The 25,433-nt window shown below is 37.6% G+C and overlaps 1 protein-coding gene across 1 annotated transcript in view; it reads right to left on the reverse strand.

Annotated features, from left to right (window-relative positions):
- cdk6 (cyclin dependent kinase 6) overlaps positions 1–25,433 on the reverse strand; it is a 51,850-nt gene that overhangs the window by 8,561 nt on the left and 17,856 nt on the right. Inside the window, exon 5 of the mRNA XM_067425497.1 lies at positions 6,736–6,845. Coding sequence (XP_067281598.1) covers positions 6,736–6,845 — 110 coding nt within the window. The remainder of the gene's footprint in view (positions 1–6,735; positions 6,846–25,433) is intronic.

The raw sequence follows: 25,433 nt of genomic DNA on the forward strand, positions 1-25,433 counted from the left end.
GAGTGGGCACAGCACACACGGCGCTCACACCAGGACGGTCCGCGGAGTTGGGTCGCGCTCCAAGGGCCAGTCTCGAGCCACATTCCACCCGCGCGACCTCTGGAATGCATCTGTGCATCTGAATCTGTGAAAACTGGTTTGCCAGAAAAGGTGCGAGCCAATTACGAATAAGCGCGTCCATGATGGAGGAAAGGCAAATCTAGTCTAAAGCACACATGCCTGTTTCTTAGAAAAGCACTGCTTTTAAAAAACCTTTATATACAATTTCAAGAAAAGTATCACAAATAAATCTGAAACAAATCTTCTAATCTAATCTGCCGCGTGTGTCATCTAGCAACTCTCAAAACACTTCTGAGCTGTAAAAGCCAAACACTGGTCAGGCCAATCACATTGCGTGGGCGGGGCTTAACATAATGACGTCCGAGTTGCGCTTGTGTGCTTCTAGTAAACACAGAAACTGGCGAACGGCAGTCTTTCGAATCAGCTTTGACTGCGACTCTGGAAGACTTGGAGTTAAGCTTTTCTCTTAAAAGAAAAAAGAGCGGCACTGAAGTCATTCTTAAAAAGGGAAGATGTGTTCTGAGTTTTGCCGACCGGATACAGCGAATGTTTAATCAGTCAGCGAGCTCTGCTTCACCTTCGTTGCTCTGGTTGGTTGTAGCGCTATCCTATCGCGTGCAGAGGGAGTTTGAAAGACAACCCTTTATCCCGCCCCTCGGATTGAGCTGTCGATGGTGAGTTTCCAGACCAAACATCTTGATGTGGGTCTGGCTTGTCAGGCTACCACCCTTCGCCTATCGACCAATCATGAAGTCAGTAGTGTTTCGTCATCTGGGTTGCCAGCTCGGCTCTATTTACCACAGCTGCAGCTACAAACGTTCCTTCTGGATCCCTGGGTTGGGGGGGATACACCACTCTACAGTCATTTGAAAGTGATTGCAGTACCAGTTTTGGCCACAATCTTACATACACTTCCTTAAGTAATCTGCACATCTGCAGGGGTCTCTGTATGGTGTCATTTCCTGTTTTTTTTCATGACCAGTTTCTGATTTGGTGAACCAAATGCTTTCAGATAATATGCCATTGAATTTTTTTTTTTTAAATCAAAAAAATATATTCATCTGAAACACAAAATAAACTAATTTTTATAAGTAATAAATAATGCAATGTATATACTCATATATTTACTAACATTAAAAAAATGAACATTGAATAAATAGTTCAAAATTATGCAATGCAATTCTGCATCCTACGACAAACTAAATATTTAGGGAGGTGTTTGCTGGAATAAATTAAATAATAATAAATGATGCATAGTTGGTAGTTGGTACCTCTATTTTTGAGAGAGCAGCTTTAGGTTGTGAGAGCATAAATAAGGATCTGAAAGCCATTGCATGTTGTTGACTCTTCACGCAATATGTTCAACCTTTGGAAAAGCAGAATTTTATTCAGAAACACACTGACTGATCACTGCATCATCCAGATGCAGACTTACAGGATGCATATCTGACTCCTTGCACATTGTGAGCGTCAGAAAAGTAAACCACACCACAACTGACGCAGAGCAAACAACGTCACACAATCCTCTCCAGGAAAACGCTGTCCCCTCGAACGGTTAAAAGTTCCATCTTAAACAAAGCCATACAATATGTTACTGGCTGAGCTGCACCACATCTTTATAACTCTCAGGTGAATCAAAAACATCCATTACAGGGTTTGGCGCTTACAGCGCGGTGCACTTCTCAGACATCAGAGGAGAAACCTGGTCCCAGGTGCCCTTTAATCTGCAACAGGTGGCCTTTTAAAAAGCATTCTTAATCACCTGCAGGAGGAGAAAAGGTGTGCTGGTAGCAGCAATGAAAGCCCCCCTTTACCCTCCCACCCTCAGGCACTAATGGAGGCATGCCAGGAGCCCAGCACAGTGGCGTTTTATGGCACACGGCCGTAGAGAGTGGAAACCAAACACTTGAATGGATATTACTGATGTTTTAATGTTTCTATATAGCAATTAACAAATGAAAAGCCACTATTTAAACAGATAGTTATGTGCTCGAAACTTAACATAACTTACCTATCTGAACTATAGGATTATTGTATTACGCAATGAGCTAATGTTTATCTACCGTGCCTGCAAAGCAAACACCATCAATTGATGCCGGAAGGGGCGGACAGGTGGGCCCGTTAGAATGTGAAACACAGGATGTGTGTGAAAGTGTGTCCCAGCTCGTGCGTGTCTGATCTTTCCATTAGAAATCTCCCTGTTCATCCGATTATGCACTTGTTATGGCGCGTCAGGAGAGGAAAACATCAGCCCACGCAATCACCCCGAGCGGGTAATTCAACATCACCGACAGGCTGGAATCAAATGGGTCAACAATCTCAAACTAAAACTAATAAAAACCTTTCTGATAATTGAAAGGGAAAAAAGCAGCAGAAATATTAGTTTATTAATAATAATAAATATTAAAGAAATATTAAGACTTCAACTAAACAAAAAATTGAAATGTTGCCAATACACTAAAGTTGAAGCTTTAAAACGATTTCGGAGCGTTTCGCATGGTAATGGATATGACAATGTTAATATGTCTGGTCTTGGCTGAATAAATCTACGCGTAGTGTTGGTAATCGAAAGAAATTCTCTGGTTCCGATTTCGGGTCTATAAAAATAAAAAATAAAATAGTGATAAGGAAAAACGCACAATACTAGGGTATCGTTTTAATTTGAACGATTCTGATTCTGCTTATCGATTCCTAATTTCGATTAGAAAAAGGTAAAGAAACCTTAGATATTTCACATTTATTCTTATTGCAAAACATTGTAGCTGAATACCATGAACAACAGGCTAGAAACTTTCGCCTTTATTCATCATTCATCATTTCGCCTTTATTAGCATCATTAAAGATGAGTAAACACACAAAGAACAAATAAACAAATGAGCGATTACACAAATAGTTGAACATTTTCAGGTATTCAGGGACAGAAACTGTAATCAAATGTAAAATAACACTGCACTTTATTAATAAAATATAGGCTATATATATTACTATAGCCTATGTTATTAATATAGTATTAATTAATTTTATTTAATATAGTAGGGCAAGGCAAGTTTATTTGTATTTCATAGACATTGACAATGGCAATTCAAAGTGCTTTACATAGAAATGAATTAAAATAGTGATAAATTATGCATAAGAAATAGGAATACCATGTGTAGGAATTAAAAATAAAAACAAGGTGATAAATAGATCGCTATCTGCCTGATTCTCTAAATCCGGGTACCCTATCTGAGATGGAAGAGATGGAGAAGGTTCGCAAACTCCTGGACCTTACAAGTCTGTCCAAGTCATAGCAATTTCTTTAGTTAGAAAAGTTATTCTGTCTAGATCAGCGAGTGAATTGAACCATTACACATCCGTTTAGTCTTTTCTTTTAAACATTCTTAAAACATAACTGACTGTGTTTACGAGAATGTTTAGACATTATTTGTGTGTACGTGTCTGTTCATGTGCTGTCCAAAAGGACGAGGAAGAGAACTCATTATAGTGGACTATACAATATGAAGAGCTGTTCTGTGTGCGTGTGTGTGTGTGTGTGTGTCTGCAGCACAGAAAACAGAATGTCTTTTAAGCTTCAATGGTTTAAAAATCACATAAATCAGAAGCGGAACCGGAATGTGCATTTCTTAACGAATCCCCAGTTCTGGGGAAATTTGGAACCGGTTTTAAAACGGAACTGGTTCTCGATACCCTTTCATAGCTACTGCTGTATGGGACTTGCTACTGCCAATACATACATGACATGCTGCTGTGAGCATGTAAAGGCCCTGATATACTTCAACCGAAATCAGAGAGCAAACTGATCAAGTTCTTTGTAGTTTGTTTTGGGAGTTCGAAACAGCTTGCCAAGTGTACTTACTAGGAAAAGTTTGCTATGGCTAGTAAACACCTTTGTACTCCCATTGGTCCGTGGCGATTATTTAATAAATAGGTGTGAGCGGAGGCGCCGCCTTCTTCCACACAGAACATTTTCCCAGTTAATTTCTCCTGTTCAGTCCGTCGAGTTCAGATGTTCACGAACGGAAAAAAATAAACACACTTGGAGAGCTATATAGTAGAAAATGAAGTTGTACTTCCGATGAAACGAGACACTGACACAGTTTTTGATACTTGTTCATGTTGCTATGACGCCAAGATGCTTTTCTTATTAATTTGGTTGTGTTCATTTTGTTATTGAGAGGAAAGCATGCTGCACATATTTACATTTTCATCTAAACTTCGCTCTCCACGGTGTGGCTGGTGTGAGATGTTTGGTAACAGTATATCGCAGGTCACATATTTCGAACTTTGTTTTACCACTAAGTGAAGAACAAAAAATAACTTTGTTGTGAGTATATCGCTAAAATACTAGTAAATAGTAAATATTAAAAGCTCATGAAACTGTCAAATAGTGTACTTAAGTTACAATAACTCTCTCACACACGCGCAGCCTGGCGCACACACACATGCACACACTGTAAACACATTTTTTTATTATTCAATTTTGTTTCGTTAGTGTGAGAAACACGTATGTGATGAATAATGTCAGGGAAACGACAGTAGGCTATAGTCTATTATGGTCTATTATTGCATCAATGCAGAATCGTCGACATCCACACTGCAATGCAACGGAAATTTCAGCACCCATAATATCAGGGTCTGAAAAAAACCCGCTGCAAATGCTACAGAGAATGCTGACCGAGTATTTAAAGATTGAGGAGCGAGCTCATCGGCTACTGATACAGCAGGAACCAATCAGATGTGCCCTATAGAAAATGATGTGATTCAAGTTTGCAGATTGAGTTAAAGGTCCAGTTCTTCGCGATTCCATCTTTCAAACTTTAGTTACTGTGAAATGTTGCTGTTAGAGCATAAATAATACCTGTAAAATTATAAAGCTCAAAGTTCAATGCCAGAAGTTCCCTTTCAAAGCCTACAGCGAACGGCCGGTTTGGACTACAGCAGGAAGTGCAGGGATGTAATGACGTCACTAGAACCGTTTGTTGACTAACCCTCCGCCCACAAGAACACGCAAAATAGGGGGCGTGGTCTTGTTGCTCTCCCACGTGGAGAAGAGCGCGCATTCAGCGCTTGCATCTCCCCGTTATGGTAAGAGGCGGGACCTTTCCGGGCAAAGTGCGCTAAGCTGCTGTCCAATCACAACACGGGAAGCGCTGGCCCAATCAGAACTCGTTACGTGTTTCTGAAGGAGGGACTTCATAGAACAAGGAAATCATCTGGCTGTTTTTAGGACAGAGAAAACAGCGCTGTACAGATAAGTAAATTGTGAGAAAAATACTGTGTTTTTTTACACACGAAACATGAACTCATGTTATATTGCACACTGTAAACAATCAAAGCTTCGAAAACACGCGAAGAACGGGACCTTTAAGATGTGTCAGCCTGTGCCATCTAAAGTTTCATAACACAGAACTTTGTATTAACTAAATAATAATAAATAAAAACTGAAAACAAAGAAATTAAACCTAAATAATCCATCATTTAAAAAGAATGATAAAATGACAAAAAGCACATAACAAAATTAAATGAATTAAACTAAAATATTAACCAAGCTAATTCAAATCAATATTAAATTCACAAGTTTAAATTCATAAGCTACACTGCATACACTTGTTTCAATGCATAACTATATCGATATTGCCTTTCTGTCAGTTTAGATGGGGTTTCTTACATTTGAATTTAATGAGAAATTGCTTCATGAACCTCATTCTAGATATTAGCATCTCATATACAGTATTCTCATTGAAGAAAGAAATCATTTGTAAAACTTAAACTTTATCTCTATCTCTTTTAAAAGCCTAAAGAAAATAGAACCATAAATAATTATAATATGCTACAAGCAGTTAAAGTACATTAGAAGCCACAAAGAAAGAACCGTTGAAGCGTTAAATCCTGCTGTCACTGGATTGAGCAGTTTTAATAAATGTGCCAGCGTTGAGTTGAGCAGTTGGAAAGATTCGTTAAACCGCACACAGATGAACGGATCACTCCAGGTCTGCAGTGTCTGTCACAACCACAGTGACGGTTTTTTATATGTCTGTTTTAATAACCTCAACCTCCTGCAAAAATGTGGTCAGAAGCAGTGTGGCCTTACAAAATCCTATTTATTAGTTTATTTTCAAAATTTAGATTTTTCTTTTCGTTTTGGGGTTTTGATCAAATATAATATAATACCATAAAATACAACATCAAAACAGAAGTTCATAAAACTAAAAAAAGGGGAAAAAAAATCTAATTTCTATCTTGTAAAAAAAAAAAAAAAAAAAAAATTAATTTTACACATTTTTAATTGTATGTGTGTAATAAATAAATAAATTTCAGTGTGAATGGAACCTAGAGGGCCCTGTCACTAAGAAAAAGAAACAAAAAATTGATTGTTACACAAAAAAACGTGTAAAAAGTACAAAAAACATAAATAAAATAAATATTTTGCATTTAGAATATTTTAATGTTAAGCATTATTATTCTTCAAGACACACCCAGGGCAAGATTTACAGACTCAAGGGAAATCATAACTTGTTGCTCCCTGTGTGCCAGACACATGCAAGCAATCAGGTCATCCATGCTTGACTTGTTTAACTGATAATTACTCGCCTGAATCCACCATCTTTCTTCATTTTATAGTCAGCTAGTCAGGATTATTAGTAAGCGAGTTAGACAATGATGATGTGCACTTACCGGCGTCTGAACATCTCAGCAAAGATGCAGCCGACACTCCACAGATCCACGGGAGTAGCATAGCTGGACTGAAGCAGCACCTCGGGAGCTCGATACCATAACGTCACAACCTACACACAAACACAAAAAGAATTAAAGCTGCGAGCAGCATTTAGCGGGGTTCAAGCCATCTAAGGTCTTTAAGTATTTGACACCTTTTGCATGAAAGGCTTTTAAGCACTGAATGAATTTGAGAGATATCAGGTGAAATGAAGTGATTAACTGACAAAATGTGATTTTAAATATTATAATAGTGACTTTAAAAAGTCTAAATATGAATTGATTAGGAGAGTGCAGAGAATCATACTGCTGTGGTTTGGTTCCGATCAGGCAAAAAACCTAGGACTAGTTTGCAAAACGAGGTTTTTAACATAATTGTGTATATTTAAATAAAGATTTGATTGACAGTATTGGTTATAGAGGCAAAGTTGTTCAGTATGAGAAGATCTATCATAATATATGCATATTATGTGGCTGTTTTAACCCCACATGATTACAGAGATGGAAAATACAATTTACAGGCAATTCACCATAGGGAATACATGGTTTTCAAAGCTTTTTAACACTTATAGCGCCCCCTATACTCCGATCTCCATAAAACTTTGCATGTGTCTTCAACATGTTATGCCACATATAACCAACAATTTTCGTGAAGTTTTGAGTTTCCCCTTAGGATTTATAGGCTTTTGAGTGTATTTTGCCACGCCTCTTTTCTAATTGGCCCTTTTATAGCCATCCAAATGCAAAAAATAAACTTTTTTTGATAATTATTGATCTAGAGAGTCCAGAGAATTGTCCTAGACTGGTTTGGTTCTGATTGGGCAAAAAACCAGAGACTAGTTCGCAAAAGTAGGTTTTTAACATAATTGCAAATATTTATTTAACGATTTGATTGACATCAATGGTTCTAGAGGCAAAGTTGTTCAACATGAGGAGATCTATGATATGATATGCATATTTTGGCGATGTGTGCAACAACACGTGATTGCAGAGCCATAAAACTCGTTAGCGCCAACTAGTGGCCGATTTCTTTCAAAATTCTTACAGACTTCTAAGACCATGAGTCAAACATGTCCACTGAGTTTCGTTCCGATCGACCTCCGTTAACCCTGTCTAATAGGTGCTCAAATTTCATTGGCCGATGGCGGCCATGTTTTTTGAGATGCGCCAATGTTCTCATAGACAGACATGGTACCTTGGGCCAAGAAACTGCATACCAATTTTCAAGTCAATCAGACTAGCGGTCGCGTGGTTATAGCCGTTTTTGTGTTTTTTCCATGTTATAGCGCCACCAAGTGGCCAATCGTCGCGATTTTTTTATCGTGACCAAAGACTGAGCCCATAAACATGTGTACCAAGTTTGGTTAAGATATGTCATTTCTTGCTGGAGTTATAGCCTCTTTAGTAAAAAAGGCTCCGCCTTAAATGTACATTTCCACGCCCCTTTTCGTCCTTGAGTCAAAATTTCAACTTTTTTTTGATAATTATTGATGTTCAGACTAGACAGAACATTTTGGCACTGGTTTGGTTCCGATATGTCAAAAAACCAGGGACTAGTTCGCAAAAGTAGGTTTTTGACAAAATTCAAAATGGCGGAAAAATTTTCATGACGGAAATGAAATCGGAGATATACGTTTTGTTCGCCAAGGTCTCAGCTTTCCAATGATATAAGACACTTGAGTGTGGACCAAACGGTTTAGGAGTTATGAGCCCTTTCGCGCAATTGATTGCTATAGCGCCACCTATAGGCCAATCTGGCTCATAATTTGATAACCTTTCCTCGATTTTTGGACTACCTATTGACCAAGTTTCAAGTCTCTAGCCCTTACGGTTTGGTCTGCACGATGAGTTTTACGGCAGAATAATAAACCGGCACAAATACAATAGGTTTTCAAGCACTTCGTGCTTGAACCCCTAATAACAGAGGCGTAAAAGGGCCTAAAAAGGCTTATAAAAAAAAAACTATAGGGTCTCAGCGCCTGATTTTTGAGCTGCTGGTTACAAAAACTTTATCAAGCGTTCTGACATGGCCGGCAGAGAGGAACACGGTAGATTTTTGCATTTTCAGCTCATTTATCTTGGAAATGATTTTTATTTTTTATTTAAATTTTTTCCCTTTTAAACTTTAATACCTCTACCGACGGCCCGATCTCCATAAAAGTTTGCACGCTGCTTTACAATAATAGGGTGCACATGCTCAGCTAATTTGGTGAAGTTCTGCGCAGAACAGACATTTTTTAGTCATTTAAATGTCATTTTGCATAGGATAATGTAGTTGACCTTTCTAACAGTTAAAGCGCCACCAAGAGGCCAGTTGCCACGTCCTTTTTCAGGTGACCACAGAATGAGCTCTTACATAGCTGTGCTGAGTCTGGTGAAAATATCTCGTTCCGTTGACGAGCTATAGCCAATTAAGTCGAAAGGGGCTCCTCCCACCTCAAACTTGGCGGCCCTTAGGAACCCTGAACCCAAATTTCCACTTTTTTTCAATGATTATTGACATTCAGACTCCAGAGAATCTGCCTGCACTGGTTTGGTCCCGGTTTGGCCAAAAACCAGGGACTAGTTCGCAAGAGTAGGTTTTTGGAAAAAGCCAAAATAGCCGGACATTTTCCCAGGTCACGAGCCAACCCGAGGCATGCGTCTGGTCCGTCTCGAGCCAAGGATTCCAACGGTACAAGGCACTTGAGGCTACGGCCAACGGTCTAGGAGTTATGAGCAGTTTTGCGCAATTGATCGCTATAGCGCCACCTATGGGCCAATCTGGCTCATAATTTGATAACCTCTCCTCGATTTTTGTACTACCTATTGGGCAAGTTTCAAGTCTCTAGCCCTTATGGTTTGGTCTGCACGATGCGTTTTACGGCAGAATAATAAACCGGCACAAATACAATAGGTTTTCAAGCACTTCGTGCTTGAACCCCTAATTACACAAATGTGATCTCCTTATTTACAGGACCTCACTAACCACTGAAGTATAATGGCAGTAGATGCTCTTATCTATATAATCAGTGACAATTCGTTTAGATAAAAATAGTCCAAATACAATATAATACCAACATAAAATCAGATTTTAAAATTATACATATCATATTTCGATTTTAGACATTAATAATAATAATTATACATTTTGTTTGTAACTCACTTTATATTAAACAAAATCTCAAAGTACTACAGATTTAAAACAATCAACAACAACAAAATAAATGAATAAATAAAACTGAAAAATTAAGAAGTAACAAATCAAATCAATCAAAAGCTCTGCTAAAAATGTGGGTTTTATGAACACGTTTAAAAGCATCTACACACAGAAAAATAGGATGTCAAAATTGTACCTTTAGGGGTACAACAGCTTGTCGCTGGGGCAGTACCCTTAAAAGAACAACGTTGTACCATTTTTTACCACAAAAAGGTTCATAGTAGTACCTTAAGGTACGTATTTGTACTCAAAGGTACTAATATGCACCTTTTAGGAGTAAAACAGGTACAAAGATGTCCTTTTAAGGGTACTGCCCCAGCAACAAGCTAAAGGTACAATTTTGACACCCTATTTTTTTGTGTGTACAGTCTGTGGGGTCCGCAAGTGGTCAGGGTCAGGTGTAAGTTACTTATACTTACATTCTACTAAGTATAGGTAACCTTGCAACTACATGTTAACTAACCAGTAGAATAAGTTGACGTAGTTACTGAATGTCTGTTGGGGCACATCAAGATAAAGTGTCATTAGTAGATATTAAGCATACAGTCTCTAATGACGGCTAGTTGTCATGTAAGCAATCAGGTACAAGAGGTTGTGCTGTATTGTGAATAAGTCATGGCTGAAGGGCTCTGTTAGGGTACTGATAAAATGGTTACCACACAATACAAATATCAAAGCCAAACAATATGTATCAATGCAACTTTCATGAAGTAAAATCACTAAAAAAATAGGCCTTCCTTCCACTGAAAAAAATAGTCCATGCCCATGAACAGCAACAGAAGTTACGTTATTACGCCATTAGATAGTGGCAAAGACTGAGTTGGTCAGAAGCGAAGACTTTTATATTGAAAGGACTGAAACTGAAACTTGTGAACACGGAGCAAGCCACAACCGACAAATGCTCTGACTAGCGTTGCCGCTGTCAGGAATGGGAAAACCCCTTAACAGTGGACATTCAAAACGATATTTTATTATGAACATAAGACTGAGGGAAAGTGCTCTATATAAATGCAGGTAATACACTTGAATAATACCGTAAGCTTCATTGAACTATCAGTGTTGCTATGAGTGGTGGCGGCTAAGGGTGTTGTGTTGTGATACACATTGGACGAAGTGGGCATATCCGTGTTTTATTGTTAATAATCAGAATCAAGGACTGCAACTACTTATAAAAGGATGTTTTTATAAGTTGCTGCAAAATGACTTATACTTAGTTACTTATGTCTACAGTGGACTATCAAAAATTGTTACCAATTGTTTTTAAAACATCAAAATAAATAAAACACTATTTATATTATATACAATTATTTTGTCTTTTATGGTTTTATTTGGTTACACTATTTTGATGGTACACATTAGACATTCTACTAAGTAACTTAACTAATTCTCAGTGTATTAGTAGACTTAGGGTTTGAGTAAGCAGAATAATTTGACATGTAGTAGCAAAGTTACTTCAAGTTAGTAGAATGTCTAAAGAGGACCATTGAAATAAAGTGTTACCTTATATTTTTTAAATAACATGCTCATTTTACAATTTCTTAATTGTAATGAATAATCGATTGGAATCACGTTAGAATGAAATAACAGTTGGAAATGTCCACACACAAGCATTTGCTCGGGCTATATTGTATCTACCTCTAAACAGACCCCACCGATTAATCGAAGGCCTTATACAGACTGCAGGAGCCCTGAATACTTAGTTTGCAGTTTGATTCTGCTGTTTACAGCTACAGTAGGGACAGCCTCCAGACAAAACTCAGTGACCCTGCTCCAGGGTGGACGGCTTCCAGGTGCTTTCCCTCCTTAGTGCTCTCTCGCTCCCTTCCCTGTAGGCTCTAGGCCCAGAAACCCCCAGGCTTATCAGCCAAATCAGTCAGGCCTGTGTTTGTAAGCAAAGCCTGGAGCGAATATCAGTGACTCGAGGGTATGCCAGAAGAATTAAAGGAAAAAGAAACCGAGGGTCATCCTTACAGCAAAACACACTGACACTGACTTGGGTAATAAATACAAGATGCATCAAGGACTGGTTTAACTGTGGTAACTTGGACAACTAAGTTACCTTTACATACAGTAAAAAACTGTAAATGGTTTAACATTGTATTATACACTGTCTGGCCCAAAAAGAAGTCGTCACTGTTCAGATTTACATAGGTAAATGCTTAAAAGTTAGTGACTGGATCATTATTGCTGCGATAGTTATGTTTCTAGCATGTTATATATTTAGGAACAGTTCGTCAAACACTTATGCTTTTCATCACATAAACATCCATGTAGGAAGACACAGCATGGCCATATTCCAGGATGAAAATGTCAAGATTCATCAGCTCATGCTGTGAAATAATGGTTGTGAGGGAGCATGAAGGATCATTTTCACACATGAATCGGCACCTCTTGAGTCCAGACCTTAAATGTATTTAAAGTCTTTGGGATGTGCTGGAGGAGACTTTACAGAGTGCTGGACTCTTGCATTGTCAATACAAGATCATGACCAAAAAAGATGCACTTCTTGAAGGACATATGTTGTGGTGTTATTTCCATCAAGAGGTGCATAAATTCTCGGTCAAGATATTGACAATTCAAGAGTCAAGTAAGAAGTTGTCTATTTAAATCCAAACAGAAATGTTTTTTTTGGCTGGAAAGTATGTAATTTGACCATAAAACACTGTCGAATTCATTGTTTCGGCAAAAAACAAAAGGACATTCCCAAAAATCCCAGCCTGACAGATCATATAATTATACTTTATATAAATAGATTTTTTTCCTACTTATTTTTGGGATCCTTTATTCATGTGCTACCATGATGATGTTTTGTGACCTTGTGTGTCGTCCCTATAGCAGTATTGGCCGTGTTTTACAGATATGCTACTCACAATAAACTCTGATTCATCATGTGGTTTTCTAGCCAATGCAGAAGTAAGCTATTTTCTGTGTATGTGCAAGACTTCCGATTCATTAGCCGCTACAGGTGAATAAATAGAAGAAAACAAAGTGCAGTAAATGTGACTATTTGAACTACAACTCAGTTTGTTAATGACTGCGCTAAAATAAATATCACAACAAATACTAGATGGCAATGTCAAGCAGCATGACGGACAGTTTTTGTAGAGCTAAAATAACTGGAAGTGGATGATAACGGAAACCCTGCACATTCAAGTTACAAATTCTGGACTGCATTCATTGCTATGTTAAAAATAAGGTGGATTTTACCGTCTGTATTATCATGGTGGTGAAAATATAAGATATTGTTGCCTCCAACTGTTTTCTTTAAATGGCAAAGGCCACCTCTGGTGGCTATCAGTACATTTTAAAGTGAAAAGCAGGTTTTAGTGCTTCAAGTACTATCAAGTGGTATTATTAACATTGTCACTTATTAAAAGCTCCCACTTCAGATTAGGGTCCAATTCTCACTATTAACTACCACTTTAGCCTCAATAAACTTATAATTTCTGCTTGTTAATATTAATTATGGTAGTTAAGTTTATGTATTGGATATAAATTAGTGATGTAGAACATGGTCATGCAGAATAAAGCATTCATATGTTCTTCATAAATACTAATAAACAGCCGGTATCCTAGTAATATGCATACTACTAAGCAATTACTTAACAGTGAGAATTGGACCCAAAACTAGTGTTACATAACATAAATATATGATATACAAGTTGTAAAATACACAGGCAACAATATGCCATCACATAATAAACATTGTCACCATATTTTTTAATGGTAAATTTCTAGCAATTACAAGCTGTCGTTTGTTTTTACCATAAATGTAATGGGTGTATTGTTTAATATTAAGCCTAATCCAGAATTAAAATGTAATTTCAATATAATGTCTTTAGGCATCTAGAAAAATGGCCAACAACCATCAGGACAGTGAATTCATTCTAGATGACAGCTACATCCTCAGCTCCAATTCATTTGAATTGAATGCAAAGCATGGGTCTGTAAATCATTCTTATTATAACAGCAAATGACTTATTCATGTTACAATGGTCATGGTGTGAAAAGCGTTCACGTTTTTCTTATGTATAACAGACTATATTTAGTGAGGGGACCGCATGTGCTGTGTTGACGCTTTCTTGTTTGAGTCTTCCTGGTTTAGTGGAAATGGGGAGGAAGTTGAAGGTGAAATAAAAAGAATGAAACATTTTGGCCTCTTTGTTGTCATGTGACCAAAGCAAAAGCACATAACATACTCTAAATTAGATTCCTCTGTCGAATTTCACTTCAATAAGCAGCGCTTTTTTATTATTTATATGACTTTGAGTCAAACCATTTCAGTCAAACTTGGACTCAAATTTGTTTATTTTTATATATATTTATATATATTATATATAAAAGTTAAACGTGACCAACCATCTCAGAAGACAAGTTTGCAGGGCCACCTGACATGTTGGATATTGAGTTTTTTTTTAACTGCAATGAAACAAACCCTAAGCTGTTGTCTTATCTAAACTTACACTACTAAAGTAGAAAAAATGAGGGTACACATTGCATGACTTCTAGGAAGAACCACATGCTCAAGCTGATGTATATCCGCTTGTATGAGTGTGTTAATAAAAGGCCACACCACAAACATAGGCATGCACTCGATGGCTCACACAGCATCTCGCTAGTTGGCTTGCAGCTCTCTTAGCACCGGTGAAGATACACTGCCGTGATTAAACACTGTAAACCCTCACAGGTACAAGATGAACCAACTGATAGCACTACAGATGAATTATCGTCACAAGAGGCATTATAAAACTTAAATGCACTCTGAAAATGTCAGAATGATACGCAAGAGCTGTGTTTTCTTCGATGTTTCTCTCATGGGTAATGCTCAAAGATGGCAAAAGCCACTGTGACATTTCGAGTTCCTCTGTCAAACTGCACATGCCACAGTTTGCATCACGACACCAATGCAAAATGTGGCAAACTGCGGTGGAAGCGAACACCGCAGGGTCCTCACATTATTCAAGCTCATGTCAAACACTAGATAGACATTTATACTCTATGAACTCAATGAATCCCATGTAGCTTCTGACGTAAATGAGCAAAAAAGGGACCAGTTTTATCATCATACTGTTTAAATAAGATAGCAAGCTGTAGTATGCAATTTAATAAACGTCTTTGGGGAAGATTAATTCATTTAATTCTGTTCAACTACATTTAAAGTGCTCCTATTATGCTATTTTAAAGGATCCTAATTCTATTTTAGAGGTCTCCCATAGGTTTACATACATCAAAGATCAAACGTACACTTGAAACGCCATTACCATTTCTGAATTTCAGCTCCGGTAGCGTCCTCAGCACTTGATACACAGTGATACAAACAATAATGATGGTGTCGGTTTTACTGTATCAATTAGAGGCCGAGTCTTCATCCTTTTGAATAGTGGATTCACAGCACTTAAAACAGAGTCTTCTCCACATGAACCAAACTCTTCCAGTCTCAGCTACAACTACAGTGTTTGTGGGCGGGTCAAAGTAGACGTTCACAGCAGTCAATGAAGTCCATAGGCTGGCATTATGGAAATTTGTTACAATGTTTCGCAGGTATGACACTTCAGGGTCATCATCTAATTGGTTGAATTCCGGGAGACGTGCATGTCGTGTTCTGTAATGGTTCACCTGGAAACATAGCCATCATGATGCCTAAAACCCTTGTGTTTACAACTGTGACACATGAAGATCAAGTGAATGCTGGATTTTCAAAAGTATGTAACGTACACGGCATAGACTCTTTAAAAGATTTCCAAGAGTTTTACATGCCAATGTGTTATTGTAGGGACAGTGACTTTACATTTTCACACACTTAAACATGATTCTGAACAAAACAAACTGTGATTGTTTGCTTTTTGTCAGTCAGATGAACGCTGCTATGGAATCCAGAACTTCTACGATCAGTCTGACGGTCTGGCTCTCCGCGAGACTAAAGGTGTGTTAAAGTCAACTTACATCCTTTGAAAGCTTTTGTATAAGTTGCTGAAAAATGTGGTTTTGTTTAATTAATGCTACAATGTTATGCTGTCACAACTGGCATATTTAGTGACCAGTGAGCAAATTAAAATTATCGTCAAATTACGTCAAATTATCTTAACGTCTGCATAATTTCCAATGGGAGTTCCTATATAGAAATATGTGCTCATCGGCTACTAATGTTGCCAAATTTAAATCATCTTAATTGCATGAGAACTGTACAATATATCTAAATGGAGCATGGCAGAACAGAATACAGGAGTTATAAGAAATGTATTAAAAATAAATAACTTACGTTCAAAAGTTTGGGTCAGTATGTTGTCATCACAGGAATAAATTACATTTCAAAACATATTCAAATAGAAAACAGTTGTTTTAAATTGTAAAGATTACTATTTTTACCATGGTTACTTTTGATAAAATAAATGAAGCCTTGCATTCAAAAACAATTAAAATCGTACCCCCGAACTTATAGCAAATAGCATAGATTTACTAGTCAATCTTATTAATTGATTGTTGGGTGTTAGTTAAATAGTCAGCATCATGAGTGTGAACATTAAAGGATTAACATTTTGAAAATATTTCATCTTTGGATATGGTTTGTTTTTTATTTGATCGCATATAGCAGTTGCTTTTGAAGGAATGTCCTTTCAGTGAAAAGATTCCAGTGTGTGTCCTTATTTAAAGTCTTTCTTTCTTCCTCTAAATTTTGAACCATGCTAGTGTTTGTTTGACAGTGTAGCCTACAGAGGTTTTTCTGAAATTGGCCGCTAATAAAAGGGTCAGATAAAGCAGCTATGGCTGACTCCAGATTAAAAGAGAGCATTCTGTGCATTCCTATCTGGTGAGACAGTCCGGGCCCTCTCAGCACGAGGGAAACCAAGAAACTCTTCTCAGCGCCACTGACCAAGCATATCCACAACGGCCCAGCGGCTCAACTCTTGCACTGGGCCACCCTGCACTTCTCCATACCCCACTCCAGCTAATGCACTCTAGCCCCTAAACCCCTCCTTTTGATTCGCCCCAATAGATTTAAAACAATAGAGACACAATGTGATTCAGAATAAGCCTGGCTGATGGAGTTGGCTAGGAGCCTCTGTTTACATTGTCTCTCTCAAAGGAAGCGAAGGATGAAAGGGCCCTTCAACACAAGACGTTCATCCGCATTCTTTCAGGCCGCCCACGGACACTTTTAAAGGGGCAAGTCCACCAACTTGGCAGAGCACAATGCCGTTCGGTAAAAATGAGCCTCGGTGATAGCCCATTATTCAGCTGATAATGGATCAGTGAGTGATATCATTAGCTAGCTCCTGAAAGTCCTCTGAACACTAGCCATGTGCAAAGCAAAAAACATCCAAAAATGACTAGTTGGTTGATTGCATGAATGAATAGCTAGTCAACTAACCAGACTATGAAATTCTTGCATATTTATACATTTCTTATTACATTCAAAACAGCTAGGCGCACTGGAATAATAAATAGTATATATATGAATTTATATGATTTATTTAAATCAAGGATTGTGGCAAGTGTGTGTGTGTCTATATATTATATATATATATATATATATATATATATATATATATATATATATATATATATATATATAATTATAGAAATCAGTTATATTGAATTATAATTGAATTATATTGAGAAATCTATGTTAAGTGGTCTCTTAATTTTTTCTCCAGAGTTGTATATTGTATATATAGTGTATTAAATTAATATAATATACTAAAAATATAATAAATATTTAACATTTATGACTTGTTATAATAATTATAATTATTTATTTATATTATATATATATTTTTTACTAAATTTTATATATTATATTATATTATATTATATATTATATTATATTATATTGCCAAGATAAACTAGCTTCTCACTAATCAGTGATCCATTCCCGTAGACTACTGTATATTGCGCTCTTTACATATATATCCGTATCAAGATTAGGTGCATTTTTGCATGCTTTTTATCATAATTTAGTAGTTATGATGGTAAAATAGCAACGATTAGCTATTTTTAGGTACAGAAAGTTTCAGTAATAAAATATTTGAATTATACACTCACGGTTGGTCTGAGAGAACAGGCTATTTTTGTGTTTGCTGTGCTTGCACATTGCAGTCGTACTGAACAAGCCTCCCTCCTCACCTCCAGCCATGTTTTGTCCTCGGACAAGCCATTCTTTCCCTCCCAGTCAAACGGGCTGTAAACACAGTTATTGTGAAGCCCAAGGGTTTTCCCCTAAAAATCCATTTAAAATGGCAACAATACTACCAGGTTTGGAGATTGGAGAAAGATATATGAAGGCTCAAGTAAGCAGCATTCATAAACTGTATACAGTAAAGAGAGAAAAAAAACTCCACAACTGTTGCCAAAGTATGCAGAGCTTACAGGAATGCTGTATGGGGCCCTCTCTGAGCGAACAAAGAAAGCACAGTCAGACTCCTTTTCCCCAGCGCTACCACATCCGCACATCATTAGTTGGAAAATTCCTGATATATGCTGTAATTTTTTTATTTTTTTGCTCCGGTACAGGCAAGGCTTTAATATCCAGATGCCATTGGATCCTGCAATGTACCCCCAAATCAGTTCTCTTTTCCTGGTTGGCCTGCAGCCATCGGCCCGTCAACAAATAATCCTGACAAGGTCCGGGAGCAAGGGTTCAGCACTCACTGCGGACCGCTAGCAAACGAGGTCACACAGGAAATACCAAATAAGACGCTCCCCGTGCATTGTGCTGCTGCACTCTTTGTGTATCTGTTGGTGTTTGGAGGCCCCCCCTGCTTTTTTCCGCTGGAGTTTTTTTTCTTTCTTTCTTCCTTTCTCCTTTTTGGAATACCGGGGGAGATATCTAAACATTCCCAAAGTGTGCCGCACGTGCTCTCCTGCGTGCCATGTTTTCCTTTTTCCAGACATGCCGCTGCCTCCGAGTCTGTCCAAAGCAGAAGCACATTGTCTGGCAACGAACAAGCTGCTGCGCTCAGCTCAAACCAGGACTGGTCTAAAAAAATTTGGATGGATTCATCTGAACCTAAACAATTTTTCATAATTAAGATTTATGATTTGGACAGAATGTCTTGCTAAGAAACACAACTATTTGGAAACTCAACATACCAACCCCCCGTGTGCTTTTCAAAACTTGTTTCAATGGCAAACACCCATAGCTTGTTTCAGCCTGGCTGCATTTTTGCTAAACCTAAGTATTATGGTCACATGAAAGGTAGGGATAGTTTACCCAAAAATGAAAATTCTGTAATCTCACACTTATGTTGTTCTTTTTCGAAACACAAATTAAGATCTTTTTGATGAAATCTGAAAGCTTTCTTTTCCTCCATTGACAGATACACTACTACCACTTTGATGCTTCAAAAAATTCACAAAGAGATTGCAAAACTAATCCATATGAATTTAGCGGTTTAGTCCAAATTTTCTGAATCGTCTCGATCGCTTAATATGATGAACAGATCGAATTTAGGCTTTTATTAACATATAACATTCATCAACTCACACATCAAATGTGCCAAAAGGAAGCTCAAGCATGTTTTTTCATGTGCAAGAACCAATGAGATTAATTATTGTGTTATGCAGCACGTTTGAGCTTCCTCAAGAACTAATACGATTAATTGGCGTGTTACGCAGCATGTTAGAGCTTCTTCAAGAACTAATGAGGTTCATTCTTGTGTTACGCATTATGTTTGAGCTTCCTCAAGAACCAATGAAGTTAATCTGCATATTACGCATCACGTTTGAGCTTCAGCAATAACCATTGAGGTTTGTTCTCACACCAAGCATGTTCAGTTTAGCTTCTGTTTATGTTCGCTGATCAATGTTTATATGTGAATAAAAGGCAAAATTTTATCTGTTCATCATATGAAGTTATCATGTCTCTGCAGAAAATTTGGACTAAACCGCTCAATTCATATGGATTAGTTTTACTAACTCTTCATGAACATTTTAAAAGTGTCAAAGGAACATTTTTTAAAGAAACTTTTTCCCCCTAGACCTGCTACTGTCTGCGTTTCCTCTGCGCTCTAAAGTACCGTGAAGATTAGGCAAATTTTAGTCCAGTGATGTAAGAATTCTCGCGACTGCTCCTCCCAGTCAGCGACGGACAGTAATCATTTTTGCGCGACACTGTCTGCAACAATAACAAGTATGGAGGAGAATCAAGCTGTGCTGCTTTTGCTGGTTATGTACTGGTTTACTAAAGAGGTAATTCACAAAACGGCAGAAAAGAGCACTGATACTAAAGCGTATTATGAAAACTTGTAAAGCTAGATTTAAAATGACAATGTGTTATTATCAGCTATACGGACATTGACCGTGAGATGGCCGAGACAAACGCGAGCCATCAGAAAGAGCAAGACTGATATTTACTAAACAAAAAACGAACTTCGCAAAAGACTTTTAAAAAAGCTGGTTGAAATAAAATGTGCATGAGCCAAACCAATCAGCATGTTCAGCGCCCAAGTCCCACCCTCGAAAGTTCCTAAACTTTGAAAAAGTACTACCTCACGAGCAGGGCCGGTTGGAGGGGGAAATATTTACCTGGAACTTCTCTCAGGTTTCATCAAAAGGATCTTAATTTGTGTTTCGAAGATGAACGAAAGTCTTACGGGTTTGGAACGACATGAGGGTGAGTAATTAATGACAGAACTTTAGCTCTTTAATACAAACAAAACTCTTTCAGACAAGTAGAAACAATAAAGTACATGTGTCTGTGTATCTCCTGCAAAAGTGTCGCCTCTTTTGAAGTGCAGGAATAGGACAGGGGGTGCTGCCAAACAATGATGAGAATGTCATCTCGTTCCAAACTTGTATCACTTACTATTCTTCTGTAGAACACAAAAGATGATGTGTCTGTTTTTTTATTGTCCCTAAAATTAAAGTAAATGTAGACCAATGTTATCTTGGACCCCACTGACTTTCATTGTGTGGACAACAACAGTTAAAACCTTCTTCTTCTGTGTTCCATAGAAGAACATTATACAGGTTAGTAATGACATTACATTTTGGGGAACTATCCCTTTAAGAAATATTTAATTAAGTATAACTGGCTTACGTTGTCATGACACACAACAAACGTTCCAAACACAAAGCTAAAATAGAAGTACACTGTTTAAACATGTTTAAACTATTAATTTTCTCTCGGACTTCCGTGAGCAAGCTTCAGACTAGTTCAAAAGGGAAGATCTGATTGGATATGCAGTTGGTTTGCACTGGACAGTAAAGCTCAGCTTAAAATGGAAATCCCATTAAGCAGATTCATTTCTTAAAAGGGGCTGAATAATTTCTTCTGTCGAACAATGAGTCATTTCCTCTGCCCACACGTGTACTGAAACAACTACAGGCTCATTTAAGGATGCCAAGCTTCATTTTCAGTCAGAGCAGGGACTTTTAAACAACAGGTTGTCTGTGCGCCTCTTCCTATTCATGCTCACATCACAATGATTATCATCTGCAACAGCCTGCACCCAGGACAGATTAGAAGAGGCGTGAGTCTCTGACTGCAAATCTGACCAGACGTGCTTAATGAGAGGACAGATGGAGTTGACCGTTAATTGCATTATCAGTTTGTTGGACTGTGGCCATTCTCGGTCAAGCTGTTTGGATAGCCAAAAAAGCTTTGCTCATCTCATTGATCTGTTGTATTGAACTGTACATTGTTACAGTTGTCATAAAAGGATTAAGTGCCCATCAATTTGTGTGTAAGTTGATCAAAACTCAAATATAAACAAATAAATTATATTTTTCAAAACTTGCTTACATCACTAGCTACGTCCAAAATCTTAGGCAGCTTACTAAACAGATTCTGTGAGTTTACTCACTATTCATACTAATTCAGATTGTAACTTGTGAGTCCTTTAGAACTTATTTTCAAGTGCCATTTCGATACACAAAAGGAATTGGTTCATACGATCATTTGTTTGCGAATTAAACCACATTATTTGCATAATGTAATCAGGCAGAATGATTTAAACTTGCTTCAAAGTCTTGAGTTTGAATCTTTAAGAACGATTCTGGCTAGTAAAAATTTGTTTGTGCGAATATATCAGTCAGAAGAAAGCTGTAAGTCATGAGTTGGCAAGTCTTTGAGAACAATTATTTAAAAGAACTGGATCAAAAGAGTCATTTGTTCCTGAAATCAAAAAGCCATGTGTTAGTGTGATTCAGTCAGAATCATCAGTTTGGGTCTTTTTTGGACCATTAAGAACTAACTCATAGGAGTCATTCATTTGTGAATCAGCTCAAACGGTCTGATTCAAACCGGTTGCTTGAGCCTTGTATGATTCCTTAAAAAGAAATCACCTCATAAGAGTCATTTATTCGTGAATCAGGCTATACATGGTCACACCAGGTTAAAGGAATTAGTACATCATATAATTTGTTTGTGAATTGAACCACATTATTTGCATGATTTGATCAGGTTGAATGATTCAACCTTGTAAGTCCTGAGTTTGAATCTTCAAAAATTATTCATTAAAACAAATGGCTCATAAATATTTGTTTTGAAACCTTAAAAACATTGGCTCAATCATGTATTTGTAAACTAAAGCCCCAACTTCATTAGATGTCAAATGAAACAATCAGCATCATATTTCAATGTATCCATTATCCACATATGTTCACTGAAACTCAATCAGCATTGAATTGTGGGATGGTTGGGGTTAGAGGACGAGAGTCTAGCAAGCTTTGGGTGCTAGGTGATACAAACATAAGGGATTCATTCTACCATCAGAGGGGAAGGAAGTGACAGGGCCCACAGGACTCCCACAGCACAAACTGTTATGAAGTTTGCGGTATGCCGAAAACGGTTGCAGGAAAAGAGGGATTCTTTTTTATCTTAGCATAATTTGCGCCATGACAGCCACTTGTTCACCAAATCTACACAACCCACCGAAAGCAGCTTGGCCTTGCAGGATTCTAGTGTGCTTTTGGATCACTTCTGCAGATGGCAACCACTTCAGAAAGGCATATAAATATGTTTTATAAGACGATAAATGGCCAAGGGAAGCCCATTCACTTTGTTTAATGCAAAAATGTTTGAAGGTCTTGCAGAAGAAGCATAGCAATAGATTCAAGTATGCTTGCTTAACACTTAAAAGATGTAAAGATTGTACAACAATCAGTCGGAATAATGATCTGAGGCATTTGCCTGCTGTTCTGTAAATCCAATTTCATGAGCAATGCGGTGCACATGATGTTTGCTTGAGCGGGATCCTAATCGCTTTCATGGGACAATCCCAGCTGCCTCCATTTTTACAATCACTCCATTTGGTAGAAAGGAAGAGGTCGCAATTGATCGCTAGATTACAGTTTGCATGCATCGTAGTGTCAAGCACAGCTTCTGACTGTACATGAGCTGAAATAAAATCAACCCATGTAAGAAAACCTATATTTAGGGTGAATTCAGGTTGATTGTGACACTTTGATATGACATTGACATGACATGGAAAAAGTGTCCCAATCACCCTATATCTGTACCTATATTTTATAAAACATATAAAACTCCAAAACATACATAAAACAATTCGCTGCAGTTTCCATCTGAAAAGAACATTAGTGTCAGTGACACACCAACTCCCCCCCCATTTCACACAAATTGTGATTTCAGAGGCAGATTATCGATTAATAAAAAAAAAAAAAATTCCACACAGTTCCTTGCACAATACTAAGTTATGACCTGCAAACTCTTTCACCATAGTGCATGATTTGTAAACAAACGCATTTTGACATTTGCATCACAACCACGTCGAGCGGCTTTTCTGAAGTAGAAAACTTGCTCGAAAGCTCACCTGGTACAACATTGCACTTGCCATGTGAAGTGCTCACTCAGGTACAAATCCATAGACATACGCGTCACGATAATCTTTAAAAGACACTGACTAGACAATTCATACACTCTCAGAAAAAAGGTAGTGCCATCACTAGGGCAGTAACCTAAGGTACAACAGTGAAAAGGCACATCTTTGTACCTTACTCACACCTAAATGGTACATATTAGTACCTTAAAAGTGCGTATTAGTACCTTTTCGGTTTTGCACCTTAGGGTAATGCCCCAGTGAAAGCAATGTTCCTTTTTTCTGACAGTGTACAACCACCAACATAATAAATGTAGCCATAATCAAGTTTATCTTTACACTGGATATTTCGCTTTAAAAGTGTTGCAAAAACATGCCAAAAGCAATGTAATAGGCATGTTTTCCAATGAGTCTGTTTTGGGGGGGAAATGCATCTAAATAATGCACTCAAAAAGATAAAAGGGGGGAAATAAACGTTACCATCTTTTGTGTTTGTGCTTTAGACTGTCAATCAGAGATGGACAAAAGCAGAGTCGTTCTAACAATCAACAATGGTACGAACCCATGAGATTTGTAGGGTCAGGCTAATCTCCACCTCTCGGGACACCCAATGGGTGGTCCATCCAGCCAAAGTCTACTTGCATTGGATGTGGTGCACATGCGATTCACAACTACCAGCTAATGCACACATTTAAAGTAGCCTTGTTGACAAGTTTAGGTAAACAAGGGCAAAACATATAGTTCCTTCAACAGCCTGTAGATTCTGATATTGCTTCTTTTGTAGCAGAAATAAACTGCTGGAGAAAAGTTTGGCGCAAAATGTAGCGACTAATTGCACTAGTCATCACAAATATAATTGGAGTAAACAGCAACTTTTACTCTGTGTTTGACTACATTTTTGAATAAGTATATGTATTAAAATATTTTGAAAGTAGCTAAAAAGATACTTGAGCACACCAACTAATTACATTACTCAAATACTTTTACCGCCTGTTTCTCATCTACAATGCGGGAGCAGATGTACTAAAGACGAGTAAAGCCACTAAAGCCTGGTTTCATAGTCCTTAATATTATCTCTTTACCCGCCATTGATGGAAAAATGTCTGGCTTTCCGTGTTTTCGCTATATGGTAGGGGGTGCTATGACATCATCTCAAAGACTACAGAATCCCCAGATCAAAACACAGGTGAAGAAGCAGCAAAACAAGTGATAGCATATGCAGACACATACATATGTTGAATAACGCAATCATCAACAGCATTTAAATCGAAACTGCCTAATGTTACTGAATAAAATATCACCCCAGGACAAGCTATAGGACCGGAGCATTGAGGGTGTTGATGAACTTGATCTACTTCATCTGTGTTTTGATCATCGCTCTGAATCCGATCTAGATATAGTCATAGACAAAAACATGTTTTTCTCAGCTTTTTGCCCAAAATGCTGCTTTGTTTTAGTGAAATGTATCCCCATTCAAGTGTTGATAAAAAATTGAATGCATGAACCTGTAATAAAATTTTGTTTTTAAAGCAGAGGCTCTGTTCCTTCTTTTGATATATTAAATGTTCAGATATTCATACAACATGAACGTTTTGTGAAAATGATAAAATATGCTGATGGTGGCTGGAAACTTTTCAAAAAATGCTGGCAAGGAAAGCGTTAACATCTTTAACAACGATAAA

Source organism: Pseudorasbora parva, chromosome 19, assembly GCF_024679245.1.
Source record: "Pseudorasbora parva isolate DD20220531a chromosome 19, ASM2467924v1, whole genome shotgun sequence".
NCBI lineage: Eukaryota > Metazoa > Chordata > Actinopteri > Cypriniformes > Gobionidae > Pseudorasbora > Pseudorasbora parva.